This window comes from Mustela nigripes, chromosome 12 (genome assembly GCF_022355385.1).
Source record: "Mustela nigripes isolate SB6536 chromosome 12, MUSNIG.SB6536, whole genome shotgun sequence".
Taxonomy (NCBI): domain Eukaryota; kingdom Metazoa; phylum Chordata; class Mammalia; order Carnivora; family Mustelidae; genus Mustela; species Mustela nigripes.
The window spans coordinates 64,532,248-64,548,709 of record NC_081568.1 but is presented as its reverse complement, the minus strand read 5'-3'; the positions used below and the strand labels follow the sequence as shown (position 1 = coordinate 64,548,709).

At 40.2% G+C, this 16,462-nt stretch overlaps 2 protein-coding genes across 5 annotated transcripts in view; one reads left to right on the top strand and one right to left on the bottom strand.

Annotated features, from left to right (window-relative positions):
* ZNF346 (zinc finger protein 346) overlaps nt 1–3,850 on the bottom strand; it is a 35,319-nt gene extending 31,469 nt beyond the window's left edge. For all 3 annotated transcript variants that reach the window (XM_059417440.1, XM_059417441.1, XM_059417443.1), the window contains exon 1: nt 3,636–3,850. In XM_059417440.1, the coding sequence (XP_059273423.1) occupies nt 3,636–3,810 (175 nt within the window). In that variant the 5' untranslated portion in view covers nt 3,811–3,850. The remainder of the gene's footprint in view (nt 1–3,635) is intronic.
* A 56-nt stretch (nt 3,851–3,906) lies between these two features.
* Nucleotides 3,907–16,462, top strand: part of UIMC1 (ubiquitin interaction motif containing 1) — a 171,885-nt gene continuing 159,329 nt past the window's right edge. For both annotated transcript variants that reach the window (XM_059417437.1, XM_059417439.1), the window contains exons 1-2: nt 3,907–3,987; nt 8,981–9,078. In XM_059417437.1, coding sequence (XP_059273420.1) covers nt 9,054–9,078 — 25 coding nt within the window. In that variant the 5' untranslated portion in view covers nt 3,907–3,987; nt 8,981–9,053. The remainder of the gene's footprint in view (nt 3,988–8,980; nt 9,079–16,462) is intronic.

Sequence of the window (16,462 nt, the reverse complement as noted above, 5' to 3'; positions counted from 1 at the left end):
TTAAACATTATGCTAAGCAACAGAAGCCAGTCACAAAAGGCCACATATTATACAATTAATTTAATTGATATGAAACATCCAGAATAGGCAAATCTATAGAAAGAGAAAGGGAATGAGCAGTTGCCAGAGGTGACTGCTAATAAGTATAGGACGTCTTTCTGGGGTGATGAAAATGTTCTGAAATTATTGGTGATGACTGCACAATTCTGTGAATATACGAAAAACCACTGAATTTTACAAGGGTGAATTTTATGGTAGATGAATTATGTACCAATAAAGATGTTACTTTATTTAAAAAAGTTTTTTTTTAAAGATTTTATTATTTATTTGACAGAGAGAGAGACAGAGAGGGAACACAAGCAGGGGAGTGGGAGAGGGAGAAGCAGTCTCCCTGCTGAGCAGAGAGCCCGATGTGGGGCTCCATCTCAGGACGCTGTGCTCATGACGTAAGCCGAAGGCAGATGCCCAACAACTGAGCTACCCAGGCGTCCCAACATGTTATTTTAAAAAATTATTCTTTAAGACTGAAAGCAAAATAAAGACATTCCCAGATAAAGACTGAGAGAATTCACTGCTAGCAGGTTTGCTTTGCAAAAAATACTAAAGGAAGCCCTTCTGGCCGAAAGGAAGTGGTACTAAGTGGTAACTTGAATCCAGAGGAAGAAAAAAAGAATACCAAAAATGGTAAATATGTGGGTTAATATAAAAGACATTATAAATATTTTTGTTTCCTAAATTCTCTTAATTTCTTTAAAAGACAAACTGTATATGGGTCCCTGGGTGGCACAGTCAGTTGGGCGCCCGACTCTTGGTTTCAGCTTAGGTTGTGATCTCCAGGTTGTGAGATGGAACCCTGCCTCTGGCTCCACACTTAGCAAAGCCTGCTTGAGATTCTCTCTTTCCCTCTCCCCTCCCCATCGTGCACCCTCTCGCTCTAAAATAAATAAATCTTGGGGCACCTGGGTGGCTCAGTGGGTTAAGCCTCTGCCTTCAGCTCAGGTCATGATCCCAGGGTCCTGGGATCGAGCCCCGAATCGGGCTCTCTGCTCAGCGGGGAGCCTGCTTCCTCCTCTCTCTGCCTGCTTCTCTGCCTACTTGTGATCTCTGTCTGTCCAATGAATAAATAAAATATTTTTTAAAAAAATAAAATAAATAAATCTTTAAAAAAAGGCATATTGTATAAATCAATAATTATGACACTGAATAATTAGGTTTATAATATATATTGATGTAATATATATAACAATAATATACATGACAATAATACTACAAAGGAGGGGGAGGAATGTAGCACTATTAGAGGAATGTTTTTATATTTTATCAGAATTAAGTTAGTAGTATTAAAAAAAAGTAGTATTAATTTGAAGTAGACTGTGATGAGTTAAGATGCATCTTGTAGTCCTTTGGGCATTAAGAAAATAAAATAAGGAAAAAAAATATTAACAGAGAAATTAACATGGTTCACTAAAAAATACTTAACGCAAAAGAAGTCAGCAGAGAAAAAAGGAAGAACAAAATGTAAAGGAGATAAATAGCAAAGTAGAAAATGTAAATCTAGCCATATCAATAATGAAATTAAATGTGAATAGTCTTAACAGCCCACTCAAAAGGCAGAGACTGTCAAAGGATAAAAAAGCAAGATCTATATAATGAGATATGATTTTGCAACAAAAAGTAATGAAGTACTAATACACAGTACAACTTGGCTAAACCTCAAAAACATGTGGGGGGGGAGCCAAATGCAAAAGACTACATATTGTATAATTTTGTTTATATATAATGTTCAGAAAAGGTAAATTTATAGTGGTTGCCTAGGGCAGGAGGTGAGAGTGGAGATTTAATGTAAACAAGAACAAAGGAACTAACTGAAGCCATAGAAATATTCTAAAACACAACTCTGTACTTTTACTTAAAAAATCATTGCATTGTACAGTTACAGTGGGTGAATTTTATGGTATACATAAATTATAACTCAATGAAAGTGCTAAGAGAAAAACAAAACAAAAACAAAAATGAGTAGAATTTAGTGTTAAACAGGGCTCTACCTAAACTTCATATAAATATTGGAAAGTGAGGAGAGTGGGAAAATGAACTAGGTCCTAAATGACACTGTACATTCACACACGCACAAGCAATTCACTTTTTAGAGCACAGCTGCTGTGTTCTCTGCTTCAAGGCCCAAGGGGGTGCCTTCCCTGTCCCTCAAGGACAAAGGTCACTCCCTCTTTGTGCACAACCAATTCTTACACATTCCTCTTCACTGCACCCATTACCTTATACTGAAATTGTTTTGGAGTCTGCTTCTTGGACTAGACTATAAACTCCTTCAGGGCAAGGGACAGTATCTTCCTCCTCTCTCTAGCTCTGCCGCCCAGCCAGTCCTGGGAACTCAGCAGGTTATCAGAGAATGTTTGTCAAAGTAGTGAAAGGAAAATTGGGATGTGTTTGCAGGGATTTGTACCAAACAAGTCTGAAATTATGTGGGAGACAGAGAGCCCATATTAATTTAGGCGTCATATTAGACTAGTTTTAAAACTGGAGAAGTATACACAAGGGTATAGGTCTGTGTACCACTCCAAATTTAAACATATCTTCCTTGGATGTGGTCAAAATTCCATTTTATGCCAGGGCAATGAGTTCACAAGCAACATTTTAAACTTCCAAGATTACTCTGCTCACCAAGCAAACAAACCATCTGATTTTACTGCAGATTACTTGACAGGATTAGCACAGAAGGCCAGACAGTTCTTGTACTTCTAGGTTAGAGTTAAGCAGCTAGCTCTGCTAAGGACTACAAAGGGGGTCACGCAACCAGGTTAGGCCAGCTCTTTCCATGCTCCTCTACCTCCATCTTACCCAGAGCCAGGTCAAATGCAGAGCAAGCTGGGAACCTTCAGCCCTGAAAGTGCCCCCCCCCGCCGCCCCGGCCCCGGTGTATTCTGTTCTCCACAACTTCAGTACAAAGAAGCTGGGGCCAAAGTATACCCTGGCCAGTTTCTCAGGCTCCCGGCCCCCATCACATTAAAGGGACCCAGGTAGTAGAGACCAGACGCCTAGAAAGAGGAGTAAACCAGGTAGAAGATACCAAGACCAGCAGGAAAAAGGGGGTAAGAACGCCTTCTGGAGTCCTTGGCAGTGTGGGGCACGAGAGAAGGGAGGCAAGCGACACAAGGGGTGGGAGAACCAGGAGACTGGGACGATGTTGAGTCAGGGAGCAATGGTGAGGGGCTAGGAGTCTGGCGGGGAAGATTCTATGGGTCTCAGAAAAGGCACAGATAGGAATTACATTCTACGAGTTTACGATAAGAGCTGTGCTCTGGTGGGTAAGAATGGAAGGGGAAAAAAAACCCGAGGCCTGAGTATAAGAAGGCCTTTGACCAGTAGATCAGGGAGACCTCATTCATTGCTGCTGCGGCCTCAGTTTTCAAGGGAACGGGCCCACGGTACTCAGGCCCAGCCGGGGTGCACGAGTCAAGAAGTCCCGGGGCGCGTCACGCAAGGGGGCGGGCCGGGCGCCAGGGGGTGTGCCCGGAGACCCAGGGGCTGGGCCGCGTTCCCGCCTCGCGCTTCCGCCACTCCCTTTGAGACCAGCGGGCGAGTGAGGGACTTGCTGCCTCTGAGGTCCCCGGACTCACCTTCCTCCCTTCCCACTGGTTGGGTCCCGGACACTGCTTCCCACAGGCGGCGCGCCCTCTCGCGGTCGAAGCGCAGCCCGTCCGGTTCCCGTCCTTCTCGCTCCTCCGAGCTGTTGTATGGCCGGGCCCCTCCACTGTCCGCGGCCTCCACGGTGCCCAACGCGGGATACTCCATCTTTCCTGCAAGCCCTAACCGGCAGATCGCCACTCATAAAGCTTGGTCTCGCGAGATGTGGGTGGGAGGGTGACTTTGCCAATCCAACAAATCTCGCGAGGTTTGGGCGCCGCAGACCGCGTTGCGGCGCCGGGGCCAGGCGCTTCTCTCTGACGGCTGCTGGGGTACCTCCTCCGAGTAAGTGCTGTGGAATTGAGTCAGTCGCTGCTTTTACAGCAGCCCCTTCCCTCCGGTATAGGTTCGTGCAGCCCTCGGCTAAAGGTTCTCGCCTTGCTCACCGTCAGCCTTCGACACTTCTCATTTCGTTCTCTTGAAGGCCCTGTTATGTGGGAATATTTTCTACGTTTTACTGTTAGGGAAATTGAAGCCCAGAACCTAGAAATAGTTTACTCAGCAGTAGAGCCAGGGCTCCAGGTCCGTGATTCTGTTACTGCTGATAATAAATACCATTTGAGTTTCAAGTTCTAATTCCCAGCCCAGATCTCCCCCTTAAACTCTCCAACGTAACTGTCAAATCTGAAAATGTATCCTCTGTCCCCACATGTCCTCCCCCAGTCTTTCCGAGCCACCATCTCTTGCTGAGGTTATTGCAGCTTCTTTACTGGACCTTTCCCTTGCTCTTCAGATATTCTCAGCACAGCAGCCCCAGCAGTCCTCTTACAACACGCCGTATCACGGTACCCTGATCCTTCTCCTCAACAGTTTCCCATCCCACTCTTGGTGAAAAGCCAAAGTCCTTAGTTTAGCCAAAAGACCCTTCGCAGTCTGACTTCCCTTAACCTCCCTGATCTCATCTCCTATTGTGTCAGCCTCCAACACTTTCATTACTGTCTCAGTCACCTTGATTTCCTGGAGGGCGTTTCCCACATATATCCTCATGGCTCAGCCTCTTTCTCTCTTTCTTTCTCCTCCTCCTCCTCCTTCTTTTAAAGAATGTATTTATTTATTTGACAGAGAGAGATACAGTGAGAAAGGGAACACATGCGGGGGGGAGTGGGAGAGGGAGAAGCAGGCTTCTCGCAGAGCAGGGACCAGATATGGTACTTGATAGGAGGACGGGATTGGGAAATCATGACCTGAGCCAAAGGCAGGCGCCCCTCAGCCTCTCGTTTCATTCTCTGGCTCCCCTATCTAAAATTTAACCCCTCCACACACATTTCATGTCCCCCTCTCCTGATTTATTATTTTTTTCCCTCTTTAACACTTAACATTATCAGATATAGTATGTTTTTACTGTTTGTTTTCCCACTAGTAGCCATGCCCCAAGAAAGCAGAGATTTTTGTTTTGTTCTCAGTTCAGTCCTCAGCATCTTGAAATAGAGCCTGGGCTCTCATAGGTACATACAAAATATATGTTGAATGAATGAAACTTTTTATATAATTACTTTATTTCAACTTCATTTATTCAAATGTTTATTGAGAGTTTACTACGAATTAGAGGTTATTTTGGGCATTGGAATACAGTTGTGAACAAGACAGACAAGGAAGCTGTAATACAGTGTTTTTTATTCTAGTGGAGAACAGTATAATAAGTCAACAGATAGTAATAAGTGCTAAGGAGAAAAATAAAACAGGAATACGTATTGGGTGAATGATGTAGAAGGAAAATTAGAGTGGTTAGAGAAAGCCTCTGAGGAAATGACCTTTTACCTAAGACCTGATGGATGAGAAGTTAAAGACCACGCATGCAAAGAACTGGGGAAGAATGTTCCAGGAAGAGGGAACAGCAGGTCCAAAGTCCCTGCGGCAGGAGTGAACTTGCTCTGTTGGAGTAGCAAAAAGGAGTATGGTTCAAGCCCACTGAACTAGGGGGAAGTGGTATCAGAGGAGGCAAAAGAGAGGTAGGGATAGAGATGTTTCTTGCCTGAGATGACACAGCTCACCAGCGGGATTTACTTATTTATATTACAAATATTGTGGATCAGCTCTGTGTCAGGCCTCGTGCCTGACTCATCTATTAAAATGCTATAGATGATTGATGTTTGTGCAATGTTTTATAGTTTATGAAGCATCTTTAACATACATTGTAACATTTAATCGTTAGGGTGGTTTTCCTATGAAGAATTCTTATTTGACAATAAAGAGAAAAACTGGGAGAGGTGAAGGTTTTTTCAAGATCCCACAGCTAGTTAATGTCAGAGCCCATGCTTGAAAACCAGACCTCAGACTGCAAATACATGTCCTTTTGCCAATACCATATGACCAGCCTAAAAACCAATGACTGTACATTACTTATTTATCTTTTTTTTGTACCTTACTTATTTATCTTAAAGTTTCTAATTAACCAGATTTCCATAGTGTGAGTTATTCAGCTAGAAATCCAAAGGCATAGAGGATATTTTTGTCAAAGTCCCAGAATTCAAGCATATGTCTTTGACACAATAGAGCAAAAAACAGTACCCCTCCCCTCCCTCCAAATCTGATTAGATGCTCAAAACAATTTAGATTATTCTCCAGTGAATGCTATCATGAGATTTTCTGCTTCTCAGCTCTGTGAACACATCTCTAGTTGTTAGAAGTGACCATAAATTAGGTTTTACTAATAAGATGTGTACAAGCATTATTTGACTCAGAAATTAAGATTGGTCCAAAACAGCAGGGTTTGCTCTTGAGGAAAATTGACAAATCTATGTTGGTGGGGAAGGGGGGAAGAATGATGATCACACACACACACATCTTTGCTGCAATCCTAGTCTACTGCCCAGGATGGGTCGTGTTATAGTGTCTTCAGGGCTGCAAGGAAGCATTGTCTTCAGGACATGCCAGGTTTTAAATCAGCAACTTTCCAAGGACAGGTTGACAGTGTAAAGGAGTTTGCTGATCAATAGGTTGGGATTTCCAGAGGGTTTTGAGGAGGGGAAAGAGGAGAATTAGATTTAAATAGAGCTTTCCAACTGTTTCCACGTCACAGTCCACTTAATGTATGCCAAGTTTACACTAAACAGATAAGGCAGCTTCTTCTCATTACCTAATGGTGGTCCAGGGATTCACAAGTATTCTAGACCCTACTGAGCCACACTTAGGGCAGGAGGGCTGGATGTTCAGAGCCCTGTGAGGTGCAACGGGTGGTCATGATGTTTTACACCCAGACAATATCTGAGGTGAGAAAAATTGGGATTAACTGAACTAATCTCTGAGGCATAAACAGGCAGTCAGTTAAAGTCATGAGATACTCAGCTTGATGTCAGCTGCTCCATTCTGCAGTCATGACCTATGCAACATTAGGTGAATTATTTAACATTTGTAAGTTTGCTTCTTCATCTGTAAAATAAGTAGATGATAGCTGCTTTAAATGAAGATTAACCAAAATAATTTCCATAAACTACTTACCACATTGCCTGGCACAGAGTCAATGGTAGTTGTCACCAGTTTATTCTGAAGGCTATATTTTTCTGAAAATTTCACAAATTGATAGTAGGTTCTAGTCTCCATCTTGGTGAAGCTAAACTCTACTTTTCTAGATCTAGCATTTTAGATCCCATAATTTCTAGAACCAGCTTCAATTACTTTTGCATTTGCTTATGGATCACAGTGACTTAGTTTAGTTTAAGAGACTAAACTAAGCTCCTCAGTATCCAAGGAAATCTAGAGTGGCTTTTTAAAAAAAGATTTTATTTATTTATTAGAGAGAGCAAAGGAGAGGGAGTAGCAGGCAGAGGGAGAGGGAGAAGCAGGCTTCTCGCTGAACAAGGAGTCTGACATGGGACTTAGTCCTAGGCCCCATGACCTGAGCTGAGACAGATGTTTAACTAACTGAGCCACCCAGCCACCCTTAGAGTGGCTTAAAATGATCCAGTGAAACTCTGTCATCTTCACTGAAGGATTGCCAAGAAATCAATATAGATCTTGAAATGGCATAGTAACTTGAGTCACACTGAATTAACAGGCTTTATTTTGAGCCCACTACATTATATGTCAGTATCTTTGTCCATTTGGGCTACTGTAACAAAATACCATAGACCAAATGGCTTAAACAACAGTTTATTTCTCACAGTTCTGGAGACTGGAAGGTCCAAGATCAAAGTACTAACAGATCTGGTGGCTGGTCTCTGATGGGAGCTGTCTTCCTGATTTATACACAGCTATTTTCTCCCTCTGTCCTTACATGGCAGAAGGAATGAGAGAGTTCTCTAGAGTCTCTTGCATAAGGGCACTCATCTCATTCATAAGGGCTCTACCCTTCTCACCTTATCAGTTCCCAAAGACCCCACTTCCTAATAGTATCACATTGGGGGTTAGAATTTCAACATCTTAAATTTTAGAGAACAAAAACTGTCTATTATAGCCATGCACTGTACTATACTCCCTTACTGACAATACTTAGTGGCTTCCTGTTGCTCATAGGAGAAAGTTAAAAAGTTAAAATGTCCTACTGTGGTATAAGACGCCCATTATAAAGTCTTTTTCCTTCCCTTTCCATTCCCTTCTTCTTCTTTTAAGATTTTATTTATTTGTTTGAGAGAGAGAGAGAGAGAGAGCAGGAGCAGCAGGAAGGGGAAGGGGAGGGGCAGAGGAGGAGTAGAGGAGGTGAAGGGGGAGGAACAGGGGAAAGCAGACTCCCCACTAAAATCATGACCAGAGTTGAGGGCAGATGCTTAATTAACTGAGCCACCCAGGCAGCCCTCAACATTAAGTGTCTAATAACCATGTTGTCGCAAGAAACTACAGTTCATTAATTTTTATTTATTTATTTATTTATATTTATTTTTTTAAGATTTTATTTATTTTATTTGACAGACAGAGATCACAAGTAGGCAGAGAGGCAGGCAGAGAGAGAGGAGGAAGCAGGCTCTCTGCTGAGCAAAGAGCCCGATGCGGGGCTCGATCCCAGGACCCTGGGATCAGGACCCGAGCCGAAGGCAGAGGCCTTAACCCACTGAGCCACCCAGGTGCCCCTCATTAATTTTTTTTTAAGTAGGCTACATGTAATGTAAGCCTACTTAATGTAAGCCTAATGTGGGCTTGAACTCACAGCCCTGAGGTCAAGAGTTATTTGCTCCACCTACTGAGCCAGCCCAGCACCCCTAGTTCATTCATTTTTCTCTGTGAGATAATAATCTGTTATGTGAATATACCATAATTGATTTACCTGTTCTAGTGTTGATGGACATTTGAGATGTTTCAGTTATGAACAGAGTTACTATTAACATTCTTCTTTTTTTTTTTTAAGATTTTAAAATTTTTAAAGGAACCCCTGTACCCAATGTGGAGCTTGAACTCAAAACGCTGAGATCAAGAGTTGCATGCTCTACCAACTGAGCCAGTCAGGTAACCCAGCATTCTTATATTTAACCCCTGGTGCACTTGGGTAGGCATGTCTTAGGATATAAACCTAGGAAATGATTCCCATTTGGTAGGTATGTGAATGTTGTACTTTACAAGCTAATGCCAAATTGTTTTCTCAAGTGGTTGTATCAATTTATATTCTCATCAGCAAAGTATAAAAGTTCCTATTGATTTTCATTCTCTGCAGCACTCGGTACTATCAGACTTCTTTATCTTTTGCTGATCTAACAGGTGTAAATGGTATTAGATGTGTGGTAGGCCTTTTCATTCTATTCTTTATCTCTCCTTTTTTAATTCATCAAACATTTATAAGCATTCTCCATGAAATAGATATTTTGTTAGGTACTAGAGAATTTAATGTCTCTCTTTTTTTCTGATTTACTTTTTTATTGGGATATAACTTACATGGAACAAAGTATACAAGTAAAATCTGGAATAAATTTTAATATATAAACACATGCGTATAATCACTACCTATGTTAAGATATATATATAACATTTCAAGTCCCAAAACGCTCACTGTTCTTCTTCTCAGCCAAAAGGAATCATCCTAAATTCTCCTGTTATAGATTAGATTTGTCTAATCTTGAACATTGTGTAAATGAGTTGTTAATTTTCAAATATTTGGGGGTTTTCTAGATTTCTTATTGTTAATTTCCAGTTTAATCCATTGTGATCAAAGAACATATTCTGTAAGACCTCACTCTTTTGAAATCTTGAGATTTGTTTTATAGCCCAACATATGGTCTATTTGGTGAGCATTCCATTTGTATTTGAAAAGAAAGTATGTTTTGCAGTTGTTTGTATAATGTCATATAAATATTCTGTTATGTCAATGTAGTTGATAGTGTATTCACATCTTTTATATTCTTTTTTTTATATATATTTTAAAGATTTTATTTATTTATTTGACAGAGAGAGATCACAAGTAGGCAGAGAGGCAGGCAGAGAGAGAGAGAGGAGGAAGCAGGCTCCCTGCTGAGCAGAGAGCCCGATGCGGGACTCGATCCCAGGACCCTGAGATCATGACCTGAGCCGAAGGCAGAGGCTTAACCCACTGAGCCACCCAGGCGCCCACATCTTCTATATTCTTACTGATTTTTCTTTAGTTCTTTCGATTACTGAGGTAGGGGTCCTTGTGTTCAAATATTCAACTGTGAATGGATTTGTCTATTTCACTTTTTGGTTTTGTTGGTTTTTTTGCTTCATCTATTTTATTTCTGAATATATAATAGGAAAGTCATATTTTTCAGTTAGACACTTTTATCAGTGTGAAATGCCCCTCCTTATCTCTAGTAATACTTATTATCTAAAGTCTACTTTATCTAATATTAATTTAGCTGAGCTAGCTCTTTTCTGTTTGTATTTACATAGTACATTTTTTCCATCCCATTGTTTTCTGTTCTTTTAACCTTGATCACGTTATATTTAAAATGCATCTCTGTAAATAGTATATAGTTGAATTTTCAAAATCCAGTCTGACAGTCTTTTTCTTTTATTTCTAAGAGTGTTTATCCCCTTTCCATTTAATTTAATTACTGACATTTGAGTTTATTTTTACCATTTTGTTGTTTTCTGTTCACTCCATCTGTTCTTTTCCTTTATTCTCTTGGCTGGTTTGTTTGTTTGTTTGTTTGTTTGTTTTTTGCCTTCTCTTGGATTGAACAATATTTTTTATGATTCTGTTTTTTATCCTTTATTTTTTTATTGGTATTTAACTATTCATATATTTGATCATTATTTCATTATTCTTTTAGTGGTTGCTCTAGAGATTATAATATGCATCCTTAACTCATCACAGTCTACCCTAAATTAGTATTTTCCACACTTCCTGAGTAATGCTAGCACTTTAAAATTGGTTAACTCTAATACTTTCTGCTTCCTGGGTTATTGTTGTCATTTATTTTGTTTAAGTGTATTGTTTTAAATTCCACAAGACATTATTTTTGTTGTTATTTTAAATGGTCAGTATTCATTTATATTTACCAATTTAGTCAACCCTTTTAGGTATTCTTCATTCTGTTTTGCAGTTCCATGTCTCCACCTGGCTCATTTTCCTTCACCTAAGATTCCATTTAGTATTTCTTGTAGTGCCGGTCTGCTCATGATGAATTCTCTCAGTTTTTGGTTGTCAGAAAATGTTCTGTTTTGCCTTCATTAAAAAATTTTTTTTAATGCTGGTGGGGAACTAGGGTAGCTTAGTCAGTAAACCATCTGTCTTCTGCTTAGGTAATGATCCCAAGGTTCTGGGAACTAACCCCTCATCAGGGCTCCCTGCTCAGAGGGGAGTCTGCTTGTTCCTCTCCCTCTGTCCCTCCCTTCCTTCTCCCTCCCCCACTCATGCTCTCTCTTTTTCTTTATCAAAAAAAGGAAATTGCCTTGTTTTTTAAATATTTTATTTATTTATTTGACAGAGAGACAGCAAGAGAGGGAACACAAGCAAGAGCAGAGGGAGAGAGAGAGAAGCAGTCTTCCCACTGAGCAGGGAGCCCAATGTGGGGCTCAATCGCAGGACCTTAGGATCATGACCTGAGCCAAAGGCAGACACTTAATGACTGAGCCACCCAGGCACCCCCAAAAAAGAAAATTATTAAAAAAAATAAAATGCTGGTAAGAGCTACATAGCATAAAATTTACCAATTTAAACATTTTTTAAGTGTACAGTTCAGTGGCATTCAGTAATTCACATTATTGTGCAACTACACCCACAATCCATCTCCAGAACTTTTTCATCATCCCAAACTGAAACTCTATACCCATTTAATGGTAACTCTCCATTCCCCACTCCCCTTAGCCCTTGGTAACTACTATTCTACTTTCTGTCTTTATTAATTTGATTTTAGGTACTTAATGTAAGTGGAATCATTTATTTGTCCTTCTGTGTTTGGCTTATTGAGCTTAGTATAATGTTTTTAAGGTTCATCCATGGTGTATTATGTATCGGAATTTTCTTCCTTCTTAAAGCTGAATAAAATTCCTTTGTTTGTATATATATACAAACATATACACACACATATACATATATGCACATGTACATATATATATATATATATATATACACTACATTTTGTTTACCCATTCGTTCTTCATTCAGTGGTTATAGGGTTGCTTCTACCTTTTGGCTTTTGTGAATAATGCTGTTATGAACATTGGTGTTCAAATATCTGTTTGAATCCTTGCTTTCATTCCTTTTGGATGTATACCTAGAAGTGGAACTGTGGAATCATATGTAAATTCTATGTTTAACTCTCTGAGGAATTGTCATACTGTTTTATATTTTATAGCGCCTATACATACCATTTTACATGCCCACCAGCAACAGATGAAGGTTCCAGTTTTTCCACATCTTGCCAACACTTGTTATTTTCCATTTCCTTTTTTCAGGTTCCTCACCATTCTTTTAAAAAAAATTATTTTTAAAGATTTACTTCTTTATTTGAGAGAGAGTGCATGAGTGTGCACCCATGTGCAGCATGAGAGTGGGGGTAGGGACAGAAGGAGAGGGAGAAAGAGAGGGGCATACTCCCCACTGAGTGCCAAGCCCAATGCAGGCTCAATCCCATAACCGTGAGATCACGATCTGAGCTGAAATCAAGAGTTGGATGCTTAATGACTGAACCATCCAGGTGCCCCTCTCACTATCCCTTACATACTTCTGTGCTTTCTGGTAGAACAGGATGCTCCAGGCTCATCTCATACTTTACCTGCCCAGCCATATAATGGAGCAGAATCAGTCATTTTCCCCAAGAGTCCTGGATCGTTTTAGTGGAGAATAGTATTTAGAAGCCATAGACTAGACACAAGCTATGCTCATTGCCACATGGGTGGTGCTGCTCTCTGTTCTTCTCAGTAGACACATCTATGGCATCCCATTCTAGATCACGTTTTCTTACCCTGTTCAGACTCTGACACCCCAAAATGGGCTACCCCTCCATGGAGGAAACTTCCTTACCCCATTCAGGCTCTCTGACTCTTTAAGCCGGGCTGGCCCCCTATGTGGACAAGCTCCTGAAACTACACAGGCTCTGATACTCTATGATAAGTGGCTGCTCTACAGGATGTTCTTTTTATTCCACTTGGGTTCTACTCCCCACTCTTGGCAACTCTCCTACCTGAATGTTCTCCTTACCCCTTGGGTCTCCATTATTATGTGCTGGGCCACTGTAGCTCTTCACGTCCCAGGTACAAATGCCATTCTTTTTTGTACCACGTTATTGCTTTAGAACTTAATTGTTCAGGAAAGGAGGGAGAAAGAAGTGGAGGGAATGGAAGAGGGCAAAGGAAAAAGAAATTATTATTCTAGTTGAACCTCAGGTTTTTATAACTCTGGTTATTGATTGAGCTCTTATTCTGATAGTTTTAAAAATTTTTTCATCCTTTTGATATCACTCTATAAATCTTTGGAAGCTTATTTGCTTTCTGGCACAAATAAGATAGTCTAGGCTCATCTTGTACTTTCCATGTACCAGACATTATTTAGCCATTCCTTTAAGGAGCCCTGTGTTGTTTGTTTGTTCACTTTTAGTGGGGGAATGATATTAGACAGTACCATCTGGTTGATAGAAAACCCTTTGTTAATGAGGAGACTTAGCTTCTAATTCATTTTGGTGGGTAGCATTTAAAAATACACATTAAAGTAATTAGTTTATATTGGTATTTTTCCTTTCAGGTTTAATATTAAGGTGTTTTCATTTCATTTTGTTTCCTTGATTCCTAATATTATTAACATAATTATTTCTTTGCTTTACTCTAAAATATAAAACAAAGTCTAAAATGTTAAATCACTACAAATAATATAAGTGCTGAAGAAAGTTTAGAAGTTTAGAACATCTTTTGTTCTTGGATTGTGTCCCACTTAGGATGTGCAGTCAAAATACTGTTTTCTAAAGTCCTTGAAGTAAATCATTTCTTTATGGGGTAACCAATATGATTCTCAGTTTAGTTAACTTATTTCTATTTATTTTCAACTTAAGGAATTTTTTAAAAAATATTTTATTTATTTATTTGACAGCGAGAGAGAGCAATCACAAGTAGGCAGAGAGGCAGGCGGGGGGGGGGGGGGGAATAGCAGGCTCCCCACTGAGTGGAGAGCCTTATGCGGGGCTCCATCCCAGGACCCTGGGATCATGACCTGAGCTGAAGGCAGAGGCTTAACCCACTGAGCCACCAGGCGTCCTGTCAACTTAAGGAATTTTTAAAAGATTCGGTTTTTTTTTCCCTTTGACTAGGTAAAACATACACAGTCTAGAGGTCAAAACTGCCTTTCACCCATTCCTGCCTCCTTCCAACTCCTTTATCCTTTATTCTGTAAAAGTAATCATTTCTGTTTGTTTATCCTTTCATTTCCTTTTTCAAGTACAAGTAAATATGTATTCTAATTCCTTCTTACTGTTTCTTATATATAAGGTATACTATATACATTTGATCTTTTTAAAGCTTTGCTAAAGCATAATTTACATACCATAAAATTTATGCACTTCGGGGCGCCTGGGTGGCTCAGTGGGTTAAGCCGCTGCCTTCGGCTCAGGTCATGATCTCAGGGTCCTGGGATCGAGTCCCGCATCGGGCTCTCTGCTCAGCAGGGAGCCTGCCTCCCTCTCTCTCTCTCTGCCTGCCTCTCCATCTACTTGTGATTTCTCTCTGTCAAATAAATAAATAAAATCTTTAAAAAAAAAAATTATGCACTTCTGTGATTACTAGTCTGTTTACAGGGTTGTGTGACCATACCCACAGTGTAATTTTTTTAAAAAAGATTTTTCTTTATTTATTTGACAGACAGAGATCACAAGTAGGCAGAGAGGCAGGCAGAGAGAGAAGGAGGCGAAGCAGGCTCCTGCTGAGCAGAGAGCCCAATGCGAGGCTCAATACCAGGACACTGGGATCATGACCTGAGCCAAAGAGAGGGGAGAAAGTCAGAGGGAGAAGCAGACTTACTGCAGAGCAGGGAGCCCAATCTGGGACTAGACCCGGGGACTCCAGGATCATGACCCCAGCCGAAAGTAGTGGCTTAACCAACTGAGCCACCCAGGAGCCCTTTAAGTACTTCTTCTTCTTCTTTTTTTTTTTTTTGTCAGAGATTTTATTTATTTATTTGAGAGAGAGCACGAGTGGGCTAAAGGGCAGAGGGAGATGCAGGTTTCCTGCAGAGCAGGGAGCCTGATGCGGGACTTGATCCCAGGACTCTGGGATCATGACCTGATCCAAACGCAGATGCTTAACTGACTGAGCCACCCAGGTGTCCCTTAAGTAGATTTTTATTCAAGTATAATATACATATAGAATAATGCATAAATGATAAATATATGTCTTGGCTTATTTTCATATAGTGAATGCTCTGCTGTAACCAGAATTAAGATCAACAATCAGAACATTACCAGCACCAAAATAGGCTTTCTTGTGCCATCTTCCCATGACTACCACCACCACCTACCCTGGGATAATGACTCTCCTGACTTCTAACATCATAGATTAAATTTGCCTGTTTTTGAACTTTATGTAAATGTGACCATATAGTATGTTTGTGTATATGTGTGTGTGCTTTTTCTTTCCTAATAGTTGTGAGACCAATCAAAATTATTGCATGCAGTTGTAGTTTATTTAATCTTATTACTATTAATTATACAATATTAATATTGTATAATATTACACAAATGAGTTACCCATTGTACCACAGATGGATATTTGATTTGTTTCTAGCCTTTGGCTATTATATAAACTGTTGTTATCAATATTCTTGTATGTGTCTTTAAAAAAAAAAACTTAACTTATTTATTTGCCAGAGAGAGAGAGAGAGAGAGCACAAGCAGGGGGAGTGGCAGGCAGAGGGAGAAGCAGACTCCCTGCTGAGCTGGGGGCCTAATATGGGACTCAATCCCAGGACCCCGGGATCATGACCTGAGCTGAAGGCAGATACTTAACCAACTGAGCCACCCTGGCGTCCCTCTTGTATGTGTCTTTTGGTGAATTTTTGTACTCATTTCAGAAGCATATTCACCTAGGAACGGAATCACTGGCTCATATGGTATGCATATGTTCTGTTTCAGTAGAATCTACCAAACAATTTATCAAAGTAGTTCTACCAATTTATACTCTTTTATCAGCAGTTGTTCTACATCCTAACTTACACTTGATATTGTCTTTTTCATTTAGCATTGGTTGTGGGTATGTAATGAAATTACCTGTGCTTGAGTATTGCATACATAATAACTAATATAGCTGGCTACACTTTCATAGGTATATTTGCCATTTGCCTCTTTTGTGAAGTGCAAATTTAATTCATTTGTCTATTTTTCTATTGGATTATCTGCCTTCTTCTTCCAAGCAAATACATACTAGATATAAATCCTTTGTGGATATATGTGGGTAT